Source organism: Octopus bimaculoides, chromosome 1 (genome assembly GCF_046866305.1).
Source record: "Octopus bimaculoides isolate indiv1 chromosome 1, ASM4686630v1, whole genome shotgun sequence".
NCBI classification, from domain to species: domain Eukaryota; kingdom Metazoa; phylum Mollusca; class Cephalopoda; order Octopoda; family Octopodidae; genus Octopus; species Octopus bimaculoides.
The window spans coordinates 58,024,289-58,044,320 of NC_142928.1; the positions used below are offsets into that span (position 1 = coordinate 58,024,289).

The 20,032-nt window shown below is 35.0% G+C and overlaps 2 protein-coding genes across 2 annotated transcripts; one reads left to right on the top strand and one right to left on the bottom strand.

Moving 5' to 3' along the window:
- The first annotated feature begins 84 nt into the window (after positions 1–84).
- Positions 85–14,375, top strand: LOC106869160 (NADH dehydrogenase [ubiquinone] flavoprotein 2, mitochondrial). Its single transcript, XM_014914773.3, has 9 exons — positions 85–159; positions 1,646–1,708; positions 2,632–2,694; positions 4,358–4,445; positions 5,443–5,542; positions 7,435–7,538; positions 8,101–8,210; positions 9,446–9,522; positions 14,190–14,375. Exons 1-9 carry the CDS (start codon positions 112–114, stop codon positions 14,290–14,292), a joined length of 756 nt encoding a protein of 251 aa, XP_014770259.3. The 5' UTR covers positions 85–111; the 3' UTR covers positions 14,293–14,375.
- Positions 14,376–14,532: 157 nt separating this feature from the next.
- On the bottom strand, positions 14,533–19,591 carry LOC106869156 (5'-3' exoribonuclease 2). Its single transcript, XM_014914766.3, has one exon. It carries the CDS (start codon positions 18,976–18,978, stop codon positions 16,192–16,194), a length of 2,787 nt encoding a protein of 928 aa, XP_014770252.1. The 5' UTR covers positions 18,979–19,591; the 3' UTR covers positions 14,533–16,191.
- Positions 19,592–20,032: the final 441 nt, after the last annotated feature.

Genomic DNA, 20,032 nt, shown 5'->3' on the forward strand with positions numbered 1-20,032 from the left:
TTAAGATATATTTTTAAACACAAATTGAATGATGTTATTTCTATTAGAAATATATTTTCAAATCTATAATTTTCTGCTTAATAGTTGCATTTTCTTGACTCGGTGTTGAAGATGGAAAGGTTAGCCAGTCTCGTCAGTCGTCGACTGTTGCCAACTTTCGTAAGAACATTTACCTATTTTTTTCGCATTGATATGGTACAAATAAATATAGTGTTTCATTTAGGATGAATTTTTATTTCGTTTCCTCAATAACAATTCTTATTAACTCTTTTGTATATATTCATTGATCAAGGTGTCCTTCACAGAAGTAGACAATGTCGTGTATAATACAACTGTCGGCTGTTGTTTATATAATACTTTATATCACGAATTTTCAGCTCACTATATTTGAACAAAATGTTGGACACGCAGATGTTTTGTCTCTATCTTTTTTCTCTTAAAAGACTCACAAGTGCTGTAATATCATCATTCATACAATGTTTAAGAAAACAGTGATTCATGTGTTCTTGCCTAAGATTTACGATTTTTCGTACCGGTGTACTTGTAAACATTAACAGTTAATTTTATACCCCAAATAAAATAATTAAGAGAAAGATTGTTTAGAATTTTATCGACTGTAATCATTTCCCTTAAAAATAAAAAAAAAAACAAAGCGGTACTACTTAAATAGAGGTCCCGACGCATCTACGTAACCCTAACTCTAACGAGTGTGCACTGTACAAACATCGTTACGTCGATGCGTCGGGACCTCTGTATTTAAGTAGTGCCAAAAAACATTGTCAAATGAAAGCATGACAGCATTTCTTCACGTTTACAAAATGCTTATGATTGAAATCAACAATAAACTACAGAATGTTTTCAAGAACAGAAATATCGTTATTACTGAAAAATAATTTTTGGTTTTTAATAAAAAAAAAAAGTACCCGAGATATGTACGAAGTGAAGATTCTCTCTGTAGACATTACAAGTTTTCTTTTATACATTCTTCGAAGCCACCTTATGTATTGGGTATTTGTTTCTTCTGTTTGTACTGCAAAAAAAAAAAGACATATAAAGGACCACTGATGAGGTCACAGAAGTGTAACGAAAGAACTCTGGCCGAAATAAGATTAAGATTAAGATTATATAAAACTGAAAAAAAAAAAAAAAAAAAGAAAGAAAATTAACACCAAATATACAGTGCGTGTGTTTTTATTGGCTAAACTGGCAATATGACCATCCCCAAGTACAACAATATATATATATATATATATATATATATATATATAAATGACCTAATGTCAACCATTAAACTAGAGATAGCATACTTTCTGATAAGCTGAATGAAGCAAATGTACTATGGATTAAGTTTGTTGTTATTTAGCTCGAAATTGTTCCTATTGCAATCAACTGCTCACTTCTCAAATGTTGTATATGTCTACGATACCCAATAGTTTCTACTTTTTTTAAGATGGTAAGGTGTAATTTCTGAGAAATTTTGCTGGTATGATTTTAAAAGAACGCATCTTATCTATATGAAAATCATTTATGTAACATTTAACAAGATTATAATTAGATTGTTTGTCACCTAAATTTTGAAATATAAATGAAATTAATGATCTAAGCAATTGAAAATAAATTTAAAATGACTATTTTTAATTTTAAGAGTCACCATGCCCGGCGCAGTCTTCACCGAACTACACCTGCAAGTAGTGATGCTCTGTTCGTGGTAAGTTTTCTCTTTTCCAATGATTATGCTGTATAGTAACAGGATTATATTGAATCACATCATGTCATACAATGACAATCTCAACTCACCACATTAAGCTTAATCTTAGCTCATTCATTGTGTGAGATCATAGTTGTGGCCAATGCCAGTGTCAAGTAACTGGCCTGTTAAAAGCACCTTTCAATCATTGGGCAATATACTGTGCTTGTGGAGACCTGTTGAATTGAGTGAGATCATAGTTGTGGCCAATGCCAATGCCAGTGTTGTGGCCAATGCCAGTGTTGCCAGTGACACGTAAAAAGCATCATTTGAGCGTTGGGCCTCATGGAGGCCGTTATAGGTGACCAACACCTTTGGCGATATACCATGCTTGTGTTGAACTCTCAAACCAAGTGAGACCATAGTTGTGGCCAATGCTGGTGTAACATCAATGGCACATGCACTGGTGGCATGTAAAAAGCACCCACTACACTCTTGGAGTGGTTGGCATTAGGAAGGGCATCCAGCTGTAGAAACCTTGCCAAATCAGATTGGAACCTGGTGCAGGCCCCCAGCTTACCAGTTTTCAGTCAAACCATCCAACCCATACCAGCATGGATAGTGGACATTAAACGATAATGATTTATTATCATTTTTCATCCATTTTCCTGTTGGCAAGGGTCTGATAGATCATCAAAGTCTCTGTTATCTAGCACAGATAGTAACAAGGAAAACTAGCCAACTTTGATATTGATAAAATGAGTGTATTTTATGTCCTTAGCACTAGAGAGACTGTTCTATATGAGAAAGACTTAAGGTCCCTTCTCATATCTTGCAATTGGCATATTTTCATATGCTAATAATGTTTAATTATAACTGTTGTTTTAAATAGAAGACTTTAAGTACCATCTTAAACTTCATATTTTATTTTCAAATTGTTTTAGCACCGTGACAGCAGCTATAATAATCCCCAAACACCATTTGAATTCACTGCAGAAAATCTGAAGGTAGGTATCTTGTTATAATAAATGCTTTAACTTTTAACAATTAATATATTCTTTTTTCTAGAGGACTATCATCATTTATTTAGCTTACATTTAAAACATATGAAATGTATTTTCTTGTCATGTTGTCAATAAGTTAGTAAACATATTTTCATTTAGGAAGATAGACTTGAATTCTCCTGTTGATGAAGTATTTTTTATATAGATTATTTGCTGTTTTTTAGGGTTTAGTCAGAAAGGAGGAGTAGTACCCATAACCTTTGTGTATCCTACTAGACTTTTTAAAAATCATTCCTCAGAATGATCCTGGCATGGCCATGTTACTAAAATTTGTGTTTCATGGTTCGACTCCTCCTGGGCAAGTGTCTTCTACTATATTCTTGGACTGATCAAACAAGTGAAACTAGACTGACAGAAACTATGTGAAGCCCTATAGAGCAAAATTCTACACACCTGCGTTTTAGTAGAAAACTCACTTCATTGCCTGATTTAACATCCTCCCCACCAACCTCCCCAATCTGGCCTTGTTATAAAGTCCAGTCTGTTACAAGTATTTACACTAGATGCCTACTCTGAGGCAAACCAGTAAGTCATGGTCTCTTTCTTTTCTCAGCCAGTCTTGGAGGAGGCCCAACAAAACAGTTCTGTTCCAAACTTAGATGTTGTATATCCACTTTCTTGTTCACTGATTTCAATGGGAATTTTACCTTTCAAACAGCTATGCACTAACAAAAGTTTTTTCAGAGTTATGCACTTTTACTAGTTCCAATAGGTAAAAGTGTGAAACCTGCTTGCCTCAAATCATTACTTACTGTTGTAAGTATAGTTTGATATTAGCTAATTCATAATTACTTGTAAAAGTACGTTTTTTCTAGAGATATATTTTGTAAGTAAGGTAAATTCTTGCTGCATCAAACATCTGTAGTAAGCATTAAAGGATATGCTTTTAAGAAGTCAAATTCAACAGTGGTGTAAAATTTAAAGAAACTGTCTTTAAAATGTTAGATTATCTATAATATTATTCAGTGTGTCATAACATGTGTTTGAGTGTTATACTTTTAATAGCCTTGGGGATGAAATCAAAGACATAAATATAGTCTTTAACTCATGAAACAAAATTGAACTTTTTCACTTTAAACCGCAGAATGATATTGAAGATATGATCAAAATCTTTAACATAATGAAACAAGTTTGAGTGTCATACTTTAAACAATTTTAACTGACACAAAAAGGCAATCAAAAGTTTTAGTATAACAAAATAATGTTATAAAGATTTATAAATTTATTCATCAGAAGTAGATGACACTAAGCATAATAATTGTAGAATAGCAGTAAAATATATGGAAAACTTTTGAAATTACTTATTATGTCTTTTAAGAATCTGATGAACACTCCTTCACTTTTATTTCACTATATCTTAAATACTTGGCTGGACAGAAACTATTTTCATTTGGTAGTTTTAATTCAAAGAACTACTGCTAAAACTAGATTATCTCAAAAATGTTAATACAATTTAAATGAAATTGTAGCTAGATTGTGTGTAAATTAGTATTAAGTGTCACAAGCTTTGTAAAGCTCTTTGTTTAAATCTTTTTCCATTCTTTAGAAGTTTAGTGCACTTACAGTAGCAAAAAACTATATATTTTGATTTCTTTGTTTTCTATAGAGAGCTGAAGCCATAATTTCCAACTATCCTGAGGCCCATAAAGCTGCAGCTGTTATTCCACTTCTGGATCTTGCGCAGAGGCAATATGGTGGGTAAAAAAATATTTAAAAATCTGTTATGTTTGTATATTTCTAACTTGTAGGTAGATTTTAAATGGAGAGATTTATTCAACTAATTATGAATTAATCAAATATCTGATTAAATCAATGATTACCTCCCAATAAAAAGCATACTTGTTTGATTAAAATATAAATTCCATGTCATTATCATCATTTCAGTGTTCATTTTCTTTCTCATGCTGATTTGGGATGGAAAACCTTGTAATTTCACATATTTTCATTCTTTTTGATCCTGTGCCATCTCATTTGGGAGGCCCTAAATGTGAGATGTCTAACGTTGTTTAGCACATTTTTATCATTCAAGCCTGGTGTATCTAGTGTTACTTTATCAATGTCATTATGACAAGTACTACTAAGCTGTGTAACATGATTTTTGTCCTAGCAACTGTTATATCTTATTTGCTCACCCCGAAAAGGTATGAAAAATGGCTAATATTTCCTTCAAACTTTGCTTTTGTTACATTTATTCAAACCCCAAAGAATCTCTCTCAACACATGGTTATGATGCTACATACTCATTACTCATACTCATGATCAGAGATGCACATATTGTCAGCCACAAAGGGACATGCTCAAGTGGTTAATGTCAAGCAACTGACAAGGAAATCTGTGGTGTTGTGCACAATATTTGCTACAATGATATTTCTGCTTCAACAACTCAGCACTGAATATGTCTGAAATGTAATGAAAAATAGTTTAGTTTCAAAGCATTGATATCCAGGTCACAAAAGCAAAGTTTGAAGGAAATAGTTGTCATTTCATTTGATTTTGAGATGAAGCAAATAGAAAATAACACTTACCGCACACAAGAAAAATGAAAAGTTTTGTTACACAGTGTTATGAAAGGTTTGATTGTTGTTTCTAACTGGCTGAGCACTCACATAGAAGCTGCCTCATGTAACTTGTTAAACTCCTGTAACTTGTTAAACTTCTGTAACTTGTTACACTTTTTTTCTTCTTTTACAGGTTGGACTCCCATCTCAGCAATGCATAAAGTAGCTGACATGGTGGGAATATCACGTATGAGAGTCTATGAAGTAGCTACATTCTACACTATGTTTAACAGGTAAAGAACTTTAATGCATTGAAAATTATACGTATCTACTAAGTATTAAATATAACACTCCATTATAATCCTACCAACCATTATCATCATCATATCACACTTTGCACAAACCAAAGTGGAGGCCTCTATGTGGTCATTTGAACTGCTGAAAACAGCAGCCAAATTCTTCCAAATCACACACCGTCTTTAAAAATGGAAACAATACATTAGATAATGTAGTCTTAGATAACCCTAAAAGAAATGGTATGGTGAAGGTTGGAAGACCTTTGAGGAAGAGTCTGCTCAATCAAGGCTGACTGGAGACAAAACAACACATTGTACACAAACATCATACAGTCTATTCTTAATATGGAGAGAGGTAATAACTCCCTGAAATTTTTCCGCCTTGTCTTTACTTTAGCTTCTATACTTTTGTAATACATACCTCCACAGCTGATTAGGTCACCTAGATAACAAGCTATTAACTACTTCGAACAAGATTTCTGAGCAACTGAAAGAATTCATTTCTTGGATGTTCTTACTGTTGGCTATTCCTGTACATCTACATATGAAATCCATTTTCTCTCTGTCTGTTTCCCTAAGATATCATTGCACCTTTTGTGTACCAATTATTTACTGGGTGTTCAGACATAGATGTGGTTGTGCAGTTAAGGAGTTTGCTTTCCAACCACATGGTTTCAGGTTCAGTCTCACTGCATGGCACCTTCTACTGAAGCGAAGCCATCCAAAACCTTGTGAGTGGATTTTGATAGAAATTGATAGAAGCCTGTTGTATATATGTATGTATGTATGTATGTATCTCTTTGTCTTTACATTATGTAAATGAATGCCACTGTCATACATGCAGTATTCTGCAAAAAAATATTTGGCCATGAGGAATTATCTTGGGAACAGTTGAGGGTTGGTGTCAGGAAGGGCATCTGGCTATAAGAAATCTGCTGCATGGCAAAGTAGATGTTAAAAGATAATGATGATGAAATAGTTTCTAGATAGCAGTAGAGTTCTGTATTTCCTCTTAGTAGCTAAAACTTTTGAATCTCTTAAGTTTTCCTTTTTAGCCTCTTGATGCTGGATCCTGCTTTCACATTTGGAGGTTTTCCTCGTATTCTTTGGCTGATTTGACATTCAAAACTAAGTCATCAACAGACAGGAGTTCCCAAAAACCAACACCTAGTTTTGAGTCTTCTGTTATTGCCTGAAGAACAATAATAAACAGGAAGGAACTCAAAAATGAGTTTTCATGGACACCAATCTACATGCTAAAATTTCTAAATGAGGTTGTTATAAATTCTCATTTTACTGACAGCATCTCTGTATATAGTTTGAATGGGTCTCACAATGCACAAACTCAAGCTGCATCATATCTAAGGTAGTTCTCTCCCTCATGAGTTTTGTTATAATTCTTTCTTCCAGCTTCATTGCTTAGTTTATCAGTTTAATGTTTGGAGAATCTTATTTGCACTTGTGGTTCAAGGTATTCTGTTGTATCAGCCATGGAGAATAACACCTCCCTACAATATCTGATTGGCTGTCACAGTAATTAACATGTATCTTACTTTGCTAGATTTGTTCAACACCTCAGCATCTACCCCTGATGGACCTGTTGCTTTCCCTGCATTCATATCTTTAATGACTTTTCTACAACAGTCAACCTCATTAGCTGGTTCCTTTGTTGGATTCTTTTTGGGTAACCCCTTTCTTTCAGCAGTCATTTTGTAATATTATTTGCATACTTCATTCTTCTCAGTGTCAGGGCAAGTGCACTGCTATCCTTTATATAATCAAGTAAATATTTATTTTTTTAATTTAAAATACTTTTATCCAGAATATAATAATTAAATGTATTGCATTTCATATTTTCTCTAACACTTACAATATTCTTGTATTCTTAGAGAACCTGTGGGCAAGAACCTTGTCCAGGTATGTACCACAACTCCTTGTATGCTAGGTGGCATTGGCTCTGATTTAATCCTTGAAGCCATAAAGAAAAATCTTGGTAAGTTTGCATAATTAAAATATGAAACTACTTACTTATAATAAAAAAAAAATATTACTAAATGTATAGTTATTTTTTCATTCTATAATGTATAGAATGGATTGCTGTTGAAATAATTGATTAACAAATGGATGTTTGTGCTACTAATCTAGTGGTGTAATGTGGGTTTAGGCCACTCTATGCAGTACCTAAATTGGCCACCCACTTCCTGAATCATGATATATCTTCAACTACAGTAAACACATGTATAGGAAGTGATCTCCCTATGCAGCCTGCATAATGTATGCTATGCCATTATTAATCACTTGATCAAAGACTTCAATTGAAATTTATTCTCAATCAAGTAGAAAAAAGCAGTTATGCGCTCCTTCCACCTGAGGTACAACAATAATTGTTGCAGGTATACTAAAATGCATACCACAAAATACGTTAGGACTTAACTCTTCACAGCTGTAGAAGCCATTACAACACAAAGTGAAGAAACTAACTGAAAGATTTTAACAATCAGAATTATATATATATATATATATATATATATATATATTTTTTTTTATTTGTTTAGGTATTAACGTTGGTGAAACTACCACCGACAATATGTTTACTCTTACTGAAGTAGAATGTCTTGGAGCTTGTGTGAATGCTCCTATGGTGCAAATCAATGATGATTATTATGTGAGTATTGCTTTTTTCCACAGTGTTAATATATAAATGTATTAAATTCCTTTACAATTAGCGCTAGTAAAATATCAATAGTATCCTTATGATTTTCATTTTCCTTGGTTTACCAAAGGAATAAAGAATAAGTTGGTTAAATTTTACCAGGTTTATTAACCTTTATTAATCCTTGCTAACTCACATTTCTTGTGTGAAAGTAAGGCAAATCTTTGAAACAAAAGTCAGCATCAAACAGATAGTAGTGGACTGAGTCAATAGAGGAGTTCCTTCAGCTGCAGAGACCCTTGTTGTAGAAATAGAAATTGCAGAGTGTGGAGACATTGTCTGTGCACCAGAGGTTGGAATATGTGAGTGAATTCATGCTAATTAGTCAAGTAGCCTTTCCCCAGATGCAGTCTTGGATGTCTGTATATATAACAGTTACATTGTGGGTTATCACATGAGCTTTGCAGAAGTTAGTAATTGTTAAAGGCTGAAATATTTTCTGGCTCTGAAGATAAACACCTGTCTTTGTTATTTTCTGATTGCACTAGAAAGAAAATAATCAAGGTTATTTGTAACACTGCTGTTAAGATTACTAGCTGGTTAACATGTATTGAATAAAATTATTTAGAGAATGTAAATTCAGAATCAAGAATTGATTTGCTACCAAAATGTGTGTAGAGTGGTGGGTGGGGTATGAAAACTTAAATTCTAAACCTTGATTTTCCATTGCTGACATTAATGTACAGTGGCTAGTTAGTACTGGTCTAAAGCTCATTAATCTGTAACTTTTCACATTACTGACTTAGTATTGCACTATTAATTTGATAACAAGTCAGATCAAAAGATTTAAATGTATATAACATAGAATATCTATTATTTCAGTGTTAATATATTTATTACCATATTCCTAATGATATACTATGCCTAAGTGTTTCATTTAATTGCTATAATAAACAATAATTTCGAGGGGATTGGTAAAGTAACTTCTCTATCAGTAAACTTGTGTTTGGAATGTTAATAAAAAAGTTCTTTTGTAAAATTATGATGGAAAATCTAAATTTGAATATAACCATTTTAAAACTTGTGCTTTTGTGCTGTTGAATCAGAGGTGATCTTAGGTTAGTATCAAAAGGATTAAACACATCTGAAAATATTGGCTTTTGTGTTGAAAGTAATCATTTTAATAATTGTTCAAACTGAAAAATATAATTCATATTAATGTCTAAATAATTTGATGTTGATTACAGGAAGATTTAACTGTTGAAGACATAAATAATATTTTGGATGATATTAAAGTTGGTAAAAAGCCCATAGCAGGACCACAGTAAGTTTTTATTTCCCATGCATTCATTAAACCAATTATTCTGTACAGGAATCTTTTATTAACATTTCTATCTGATTTCTCCATATGCTTTTCTAGTATTCGAATCCAGAAGACTTGGATTTATGTTACAATTTCAAATAAGTACTATGTTGCCTTTTTAGTTCTTTCTTCTTGGTAGTTGTTCTTTAATCTCAGGCATCTCTCAAGCAAACCTATGGCTAAATGCTTTCCAGCTAATTATCCTGTCTGTTTTATTAACTATGTTTTCTGATGTGTCCTTTCTTTTTCTAAGGTGGTATGGTGTGACTTGAGGTATTTTTAGCAGAACAAGCAATACATGGCAGCTCCCTTCTTGGTTTAAAAAAAACACTGAGTCAAATATCAAAGTTGGATGTTCTTATCAGGTTACCAATACTGATTATCTTTCTTCAAATTTAGTTTTTGAAGTACTTCATTAGTGAATTATGCAAATGTATCATAGTCTTCAGAGACATCTCCCTTACCACTCTGAAGAGTCGTAAGGGAGATGTGCTAAAACAGCCATTCTACCTTGCAGAACTCACTCCCACAAGATGGTGAGCTCTATTCCAACCAATGTAGGAAGGTGATTCAGGTACCTAGAACGTTTCCACTGCCATAGGTTTGAAAACAAACTTACCAGAGAGCAGTAGGTATTTCATCAGCTTGCTATCTTCTGCCTGTCAAGTGACACAGCCTGGGTCTGCTGCTGCTAGAGAGAATATCATTGTAGGTTGTATCCTAAGTAAGAGGTTAGAAACCTTAGAATGCAAAGATTGTATTTTATCTATAAAGCCTTCACTTCAGTTCGAGGAGACTTTATTTGATACCTTTGATCATCATTATCATTTAACGTCCATTGTCCATGCTGGCATGGCTTGGATGGTTTGACCAGCGCTGGTAAGCTGTACCAGACTTCAGTCTGATTTGGCATGGTTTTCTATGGCTGGATGCCAACCACTCCAAGAGTGTAATGGGTGCTTTTACATGCCACTAGCACAGGTGCCATTTGCATGACACCGGTATCTGCCACAATTGTGATTTTGCTTGGTTTCATGGGTCTCAGTTGTTGCCTCGGTGAGGCTCAACACTCGAAAGGAACTCAGCCACTTTGCCTCCATGCGGCCCAATGCTCAAACGGCGCTCTTTACATGCCACCAGCATGGGTGCCAGTTACATGACACCAACATCAGCCATGACTACGATTTCACTTGATTTGATGGATCTTCTCAAGCACTGCATATTGCCAGAATGCAAAATTGTCTTCCATGAAAAGAAATTAGATACTTCTTTTTCCTCATCGCATTTATATCTACTCCATGTTAGTCAAATTTCTCAACATGTAACTATTGTTGATTCCATATAATAGCATTACTATATTTACAAAAATATTTTAAGTTCTTCCAATACAATTTTTAATACAAAAACTCATATAGTTATACAAAGCAGTAAAGTTTATGATCACATTGTTCCAACTTATTTTGCAACATTTCTTTCTCAAGACTTGATGCACTCTAGAAGCTCTACAACTTCAGCAATATTACATTAACACTAATTAGTAAAAGTAGTATTGTCTGATACAGGGAAGAACATCTGGCATGCTCAAAAACCCATTCTTCCACAAGAAAATACTCTTATTCAAGGAATCTACTTCCACCAATTGCCTCATTGCCCAAATCCTAGATACATTATGTCTGAAAACTAGGCAAGATGGTTATGGCTGTAACACCTTTGATGAGAAGTCTACTTGATCAGGGATAACATGGAGATTCATATTCAAATATCTCAATCCATACATCCTAAACCCTCCTCTCTGTAGTTTAAACATATATCCTCTAATCAATTACCCCTTCACTGCACAATTTAGATGACTGCTCATATGCGCATCTACATATCTGAATGGCCTGACACCAGTTCTTTGGGTTACTCCTTGGTATTGCCCTACTTTCAGTAACTGGTTTTCTTTTCCTAATGTCTTCTCTTATGATCATAAACCCTTCCCATCTTTTAAAATGTATGAGTATCCATACTATGTACACGCATAGTCTTTTGCACTGTCATCATTATTCCCTTTTTATTTTTAAGTGTTTGTTTGTGTATCATCATCTTTTCACATCCCTCACTGCTTGCATAGTCAACAGTTACTTGAGTAGTTTGGACAGTCTTTTGTTATCTTCATGAAATTCAACTAAGATCAGCTTTTGTCACTTCTGCTTTCACAGGCTTGTTCTATTAGATTGCTTGTCATCTTTCATATGCATCACATTTGTAGCAGTGCAGTTGCCTCTCTTACACACTTTTGCTGATTTCTTTTCTCTCTGCTCAGCTGTACTCTGTTGTTCATGCAAGTTAACATTACACATCATCATCGTTTAACGTCCGCTTTCCATGCTAGCATGGGTTGGACGATTCGACTGAGGACTGGTGAAACCGGATGGCAACACCAGGCTCCAATCTAATTTGGCAGAGTTTCTACAGCTGGATGCCCTTCCTAACGCCAACCACTCAGAGAGTGTAGTGGGTGCTTTTACGTGTCACCCGCACGAAAACGGCCACGCTCGAAATGGTGTCTTTTATGTGCCACCCACACAGGCCAGTCCAGGGGCACTGGCAACGATCTCACTCGAAAATCCTACGGGAGCCAGTCAGGCGGTACTGGCAACGGCCACGCTCAAAATGGTGCATCTCATGTGCCACCCGCACAAGAGCCAGTCCAGGGGCACTGGCAACGATCTTACTTGGCTTGCCGGGTCTTCTCACGCACAGCACATTTCCAAAGGTCTCGGTCAGTAGTCATCGCCTCAGTGAGGCCCAATGTACGAAGGTCTTGCCTCACCACCTCAGCCCAGGTCTTCCTGGGCCTACCTCTTCCACGGGTTCCCTCAACTGTTAGGGTGTGGCACTTTTTCACGCAGCTATCCTCATCCATTCTCACCACATGTCCATACCAGCGCAATCGTCTCTCTTGCACACAACTGATGCTTCTAATGTTCAGCACACATACACTATAAACGTCTATTCCTTTTTGACATATCAAGTATGGCCACTTCCTAGATAACAGTTAAGTTCTACAATCCCTTGCTTACACTTGAGATTTTTCAACTGATTTGACTATGAGAACCAGTTGTCAGCAGAGAGAACTTTCTTCAGACAGCTTTAAACTCCAGCAGTAAGCTAAATAGGCTAAAAAGTGAGCTTTAAGGACACCTTACCGTCATGTTAAATTCCTCACTGGTACTGTTGATGTCAGTTCACAAGCAATTCATCTACATCCAGTTCTTTTAGTGGCTTTCATACTGAACATGGTGCCATCAAGCCTTAACCAGGTCAAAGAATGCTAGTTACAGTGATTTGTTCTTGGTTGTCTCATTTAATGCCATATCAATGGTTCCCTATTCTTGCACCAACCCAAACTGCAGCTAGTTCTCTCCTTAATCGACTGTGCAAGAGCTCTACCATTCTCATAACTTAGTCTATAATTTTGATGTCTCACTAATTAATTTCTGAAGTATTTCCTTTGCTCTTTAACGAGTTGACATTGATGTTGCTTATCATTAAGAATGATGCCTCTCTGTACTTAATCCTAGATACTTCTAAGACAGAATGTATAAAGTAGGATCACTGATCATAGCCGTGCTCGGTCAGGTTGAGGCAAGCAACAGTCTGATGGACTACGCAAACGAACAGCACATCCTGTTATTTTCATCATCCCAGCAACTATTCCTGGTAGCGTGAATGACTCTTTTGAGCATATCTATCAAATTTCATTAACCGTTTGTCTATTTAGAATAATCTCCCTTGCATCGAGTTATATAACCATTTGCAATACCTTTTTTTCTGTGCCACTTCCCAGCATTACTGAAGGTGAATGCACCCGTGTCGTTATATATGCATTTCCTCCCAACTATGCTCAGATTCACAGATATTGTTTCAATTTTGTACAGGATATTGGCAAAACTCATTCACCTTCTCCTTACTAGATATACCTATCATCAAATTATTGTTATTTTTCTAATCATTCAAGGTCTGTCTTTTGCCCATACTGACTCCATCCCTCGTACAATTCACAACTTTGAACTGTGACTATTCCTAACATGCTACATCTAGTTTCTCTTCCTCATAAATTACCAGATAGCCTTCCATTTTATTTTATTTTATTCACAGGGCTATGTCCTCAAAAGTTTCAAATTTCATATAATTCATTGAGCTTGGCAAAGGTTATTTACATATCCAACCAATCATTAACACGATTACATCACAGAAGATCACTATCTTAATTTGCCAAAGAATCAAACAGAATCTACTACATTACTCAACAGTTTCCACTAGTCATCATAACAGTTGGACAATCATCTAGATGGAACATGATCAAAAAACTTCTGCACCTCAGTGAAATACATGATTAAGTGTGCATACACAACACATTTTCTTATGGTAACACATGTGCAATCTACAATATAACCCTGAAGCACATAGTTAACCACCTACCTCCATAACATAGGTCTGGGTCATTTTGAACAAAGTGAACAAAGAACATTCAACTAAAAATACAAATTTCTTCATTATTCAGTTTAAATATAGTTAATATGTAAATTCAAATTTTTTCAGCATTAAGAAAATTATACATTATAAAATGCTTTGTATTTCAGAAGTGGTCAGCAACATCGTTTTTCTTGTGAGCCAAAAGGTGGACTAACTTGTTTGACTACCCCACCTCCTGGACCAGGTTTTGGTGTGAGGGAAGATTTATGAAAACAAAAAAATAGAGACCATGTATTACTTAGCTTTCTTTCAACACTGAAATGTATGATGTAAAATAAATTTATTACTGAATATCCTAAGTTCTTTGTATACTCATTGATTAGATTATGCCATTTCTTAAATTTAAGAAAAAGCTAGTCTTCTTAAAGGAAAACCAGATTAATGTATTTGAAATTGTCCTTCAAAGGACAATTTCATCAAACCACAAATAAAAATGTCTACTAAAATCAATTTGTTTCTTTCTAACAATTGGAGAATAGGTTGCATGTTTTTCTTACAAAGAGTTCTCCTATCATTAGATTTTTATTAAAATCAAACCAAAAGTACAAGTTTTCAATCTTTATAACAACAGTTTGAAGAATTTCTCAAACTATTGCAAAATGAATTTAACATCAAAATAAATGAAGATTCTTGAATTTTATATATATATATATATATATATATATATATATATATATATATATTTCAGTTGTATAATCTAAACTAGAAAGAGTCACAACATGAATAACAAACAAAATAAAGTGATTAAGAAAAATATAACATCTTTTATGACTTCATGATGAAAATCCCATTAATTTCATTTGAAAAGAGGATGAAGTTTTACAGTCAAGTTTTACATAGGCATAGGAGTGGCTGTCTGGTAAGTAGCTTGCTTACCAACCACATGGTTGCGGGTTCAGTCCCACTGCGTAGCATCTTGGGCAAGTGTCTTCTATTATAGCCTTGGGCCAACCAAAGCCTTGTGAGTGGGTTTGGTAGACAGAAACTGAAAAGAAGCCCGTCGTATATGTGTGTGTATGTATATATATATATATATATATATATATATATATATATATACGTGTGTGTGTTTGTCCTCTCAACATCGCTTGACAACCGATGCTGGTATGTTTACGTCCCCATAACTTAGCGGTTCGGCAAAAGAGACCAATAAAATAAATACTAGGTTTCCAAAGAATAAGTCCTGGGGTCGATTTGCTCAACTAAAGGCAGTGCTCCAGCATGGCCACAGTCAAAAGACTGAAACAAGTAAAAGAGTAAAGAGAGTCAATTAAACTAATTCCAGTATACTGTTAGTACAATTTTACTGACCTTGAAGCAATGAAAAATCAATTGCATTGAGATTTGAACTCAAAAATATTGCAATTATCAATGCACTATTCAAGGAACCTATACTGAAAGCAAATCTCAAATCCAAATAAGCCCTTACTTCCCAATTTGCAAGACTTCTTTCATCACCTGGCATGGCATATTACAAAATGATACAACTCTATGCTATGGAATACGTTCGCATTCACAATGAAGATTGGATAATCATGCTGACTAATGAAATTTCTATAAAAAAAAAAAGGTTTCATCCTCAGAGATGAGATTAATATATGAGAAATTAGAATCATAATAATTCATCTTAGACATTTTAAACAAAGTTTTATGCTGCTATTTATGGCTCTGAGAGGCTTGTGCTACTGAATATTTACAACTGAATGCCTTTTTTTTAATTACAAATTAAATGTCAACTGAGACTGGTACCGATCCAATTGATAACTACAGACGCTGGAGTCTTTCAGAGAAGCTGTCTTTAGACAAGACATCTAAAATCCTCAAACAGCTTCAAAAATTATACAATAAAATATAAGATGATGATGACACCCAACTCAAATGTTTTATATTCACTACTTTGTTATGAAAATTGTTCCCCCTGCCCTATATTAATAATATACACTCATTTTTGTAAAGTAAAATGCCTGCAAAGTTGAGCCATTAGATGGTACACAGAAAAATCTTTTTTAAAAAATGCTGAATAAATGTTTATAAGTACGAATGGATCACCAAATATATATTTATGAATATAATAGGTTAAATATATAAAACCCTCAAAACAAGGGGAAATCATTTGTACGATCTGGAGTTATTGTCTCTATATTGATCATACTGATCAGTCCACCCACTTTTGTTTCTATTTTGGTTATAACCATAGTTTCCACCACCTCGCGGATTAAATCTTCTGTTATATCCTCCGCCTCCACCACCTCTGTTCTGTTGCCTATAACCTCCTCCCCCTCCATAACGATTTCCAGAGTAACCACTGCTGTTGTAACTGTCATTGTTCCAATTCATCAACATTGGAGGAGGATTATTATAATTTCTTCCTTGATATAACTCCAAAGGTGGGGGAATCCTAGCACCATCTCCAGAGTAGCCTTGTTGTGTAGGTTGTTGATTCGGCTGATTGGTACTGTGGCGTATCATTCGTACCATTGCATTAACATCTGTTTCACGGTACCCAGAGTTTCTCTGAAATCCTAATTGAGGTCTATATGGCTGATTACGATTTTTCCTATCATAGTCAGATGGTTTGATTGAGGGTGGTGGGAAAACAGCATTACGCAAAACTTTAGCAGAAAACAAAAAGTCATCACCATATTGTGGGTCAGTAAAATATACACACAATGCTTGGTTTTTAAAATCCTTCAATTTTGAAAGAGGTGAGAAGAAAGTGTGGCCTGGTAAAACAGCAGTGTTATCACACCAAACAATACCTGCCATACCATCAGCTAACTTTGGATTAATCTGTGACTTCACACTATATAGATTTTGCTCGTATAAAGAATCAAAGAAACTGTGAATTGGATTTTTACAACCAACAAACAATCGGTCACTACCTCTGGTATTCCTAAGTTTTTCTTCACTTGTAAGATCATCATAAACAGTGCTAAGAGCTTTCTTTAGCCTAATTTCATCAACAAAAGGAAGAAGAGCTACTCCTTGCCAAGCATATTTCTTGCCATTAAGATCAACTTTAAAATCAGTAGGATAAAAGTCAATAACTGGAGAATCCTCATCAACCATCAATCGCTGCCAAGTAACAGGTAAGAATTGACGACTAGCTGCTGGAAAAACTCCCATTAGCTGCTCTAAAGGTTTAAATGGTTCAGTGTTTTTTTCAAATTCATTTGATAGATCACCTACATTTAAAAAATCTGAGGCAAATGGTGCATAATGATATGGAAAATACCACTTCCAACTGGAACATCCTTGATAGTAGTACCTCAAAACCCAACAGAGTCCACGTACATAATGATTAGCAACTTGATGCCGAAAAGCAACATCATCCTTATCAACATCAAATTTTGACTTATAATACCTGTCCTTCCAACCATTTTCCCAGAGTTTTACATCATCTGCTGGCTCATCTTCTTCTTCATCGTCTTCATGCTTACGTTTGTTAGATTGGCTTCGTTCAGATTCATTTCTGGAAGAATTATCAGAGTGATTCTGTTTTGAACCATATGTCATTTTACGCATATCTGCTGCTGTTTGACGAGGATTTTGAACTGGGTCCCTATTACTTCCAACTGCTGATGGGGCATATTGTCCTCCAAGCATCCATTTTGGTTTATCTCCAAATTTAGCTCTCTTATTTTGCTTTTCTCGGCGCCGATATTCAATATCTCTTTGACGACGATTTTTGAAAATTTCATCCTCCACTTTTCCCAACTCTGACAGTACAAATTGTACTCTATCCAACTTTACCACACCATCCTCAGTCAGATATCCTCCAGTTCTGTAAACACACCTTTTATAAATGCCAACAAGACGATCAATAGCTCCCTCTCTGATTTCCAATGATGGCAGATGAGGTAAGAAATCATTACCAACAAAAAAGCACATGAAGACCCAGTCATCGACAGCTCGTTCAAAATCGTATTTAAAGGGGAGCCCATCCATATGGAGTTGTAGTTGTAAGTGTTCTCTTAATACACACAATCGGATAAAAATGAACTCTTGTTCTGAACCCAATGCTTTTTCAAGTGGTTTGTCACATTCTTCTTTTGGTAATCCAACACATTCTGTCATTTCATGACCTAACTGCCCGCATAGCTCACATGGTCTGGGTTGATTATATTTGAATTCTTCTCTTATTATAGTAAAATGTGGTTCATGTGTTGCCAGTCCCAACATTATCAAATCAGCGTCGGCTCCACAGAGACAGTGATGCGTATTTGGATCATGGTCAGGTTGGGCTCTCTGTCGTCGAATATAATCCATAATTTTATGTTCTCCTTCTCCTGGAACATTTGCATCAGAAAGAATTACTTTGATGTTTTCCCATCCAGGTGCATTATTTAAGCGATCGTAGACGTAATAGCGAAGACATTCAGCAAGACGAAACATAAATGGAGTACCTGGAGTAATACAATTACTATCGAATCTTTCACCTTTTTCTTTCGGTGGTGGTAAATGGTAGCCTTTAGACAAAAGTTCATCTCGTAGTTTAGATTTTTCGAATTCGCTTTCAACTGCTTCTTTGGAAGAACGAAATCTCCGTGAACGCTGCTGGTTCATTTTTGCACGTGGAGCCACACCGTCGATGGCCATATACAAAAGCTTACGGGGTCGGCAAATGTTAAAAATTCTATCGATATATTCAAAAATATCAATCATCATTTCGTCTTCATTTGCGGGAGCAGGTTTGTTTTCAGGGTGACAACATGGATGAATAATGCCATTCATGTCTAAATATAGGTTATCAAATTCAACATCGTTCGGGTTCGGCTTACTAGCGTCTACTGGTACTGTTGTGTCCTCAATTTCTTTTGGCTTCTCTTCCACACAATGTACAACAATTGATGTATACTTACGGCTTAGCCATCTGAAAAATGCTGGAACTCCCATGTTTGATTCACAAATATCTTAACAAACAGCGAGACACTCAATCGCAACGCTCAAGTTACGATAAACAATGGCTGTTTATACATTTCCGGTATCCATGGGCGAAAAGCTAACTTCCGTTTAATTTTGCAGTTAAGATTCTTGAAACATTAATATCTATATTTTTGTTTGTATGCAATACACGTTAATTCTTATTTTAAAATATATTGGAATAAAAAAAAGTCACTGTCATGGTATTAGCTGTCAGAAATGAAAGTAGAAAAATCCAAACAAGGAATGTTACTGCTGGTTTGAGTTGAAATCTGTTTCTTTGGCTACTGACTGGCCGGAGCTATCTGTCTGTCTGTCTCTCCCTCGTAGAATTTAAACAAATGAAATTCAGTTTAAACTTTATAAATAAATATATTTTTGCATTATTCATTATTGTTTTTAAAAACAAATCACATACACCAATCAGCACCACCAATGACCACCACCACGCGTAATCCAAAGTTGGAATTAATCACAGCGATATTGCCATCGCCACCGCTACAACAGAAAATAGTATTAATTGGCTTAAGAGACATGGACTTTTAAATACCCCCAAAATATGCCCCTCGTGTGGAGCTAGCATGATGGAAGTAGCCAAAAAGTTTTTTTTTCTAATTTGATAAATTCTACGGAAACAAACGAAGGTGGACGAGTGATAGAGAGATAGACAGACAGACAGATAGATAGAAAGATAGATAGATAGATAGATAGCTCCGGCCAGTCAGTAGCCAAAGAAACAGATTTCAACTCAAACCAGCAGTAACATTCTTTGTTTAGATTTTTCTACTTTCGCTTCTGACAGCTAATACCATGACAGTGCCAAAAAAAATTATATATGTATATATACTGAATTTTTTCATTTATCTATTTACAAAAAACCTTATCTGTATTAATGGAACGAGTATCAACTTTTAAGGGAACATTAAATGAAACTGTGGGCGAGAAGAGTTGTATTGCACAATCAACTTATGTTGTTATTATTTCAACAACCAAGTCTATGTTGCGCTAACAATATTAGCTAGGTATA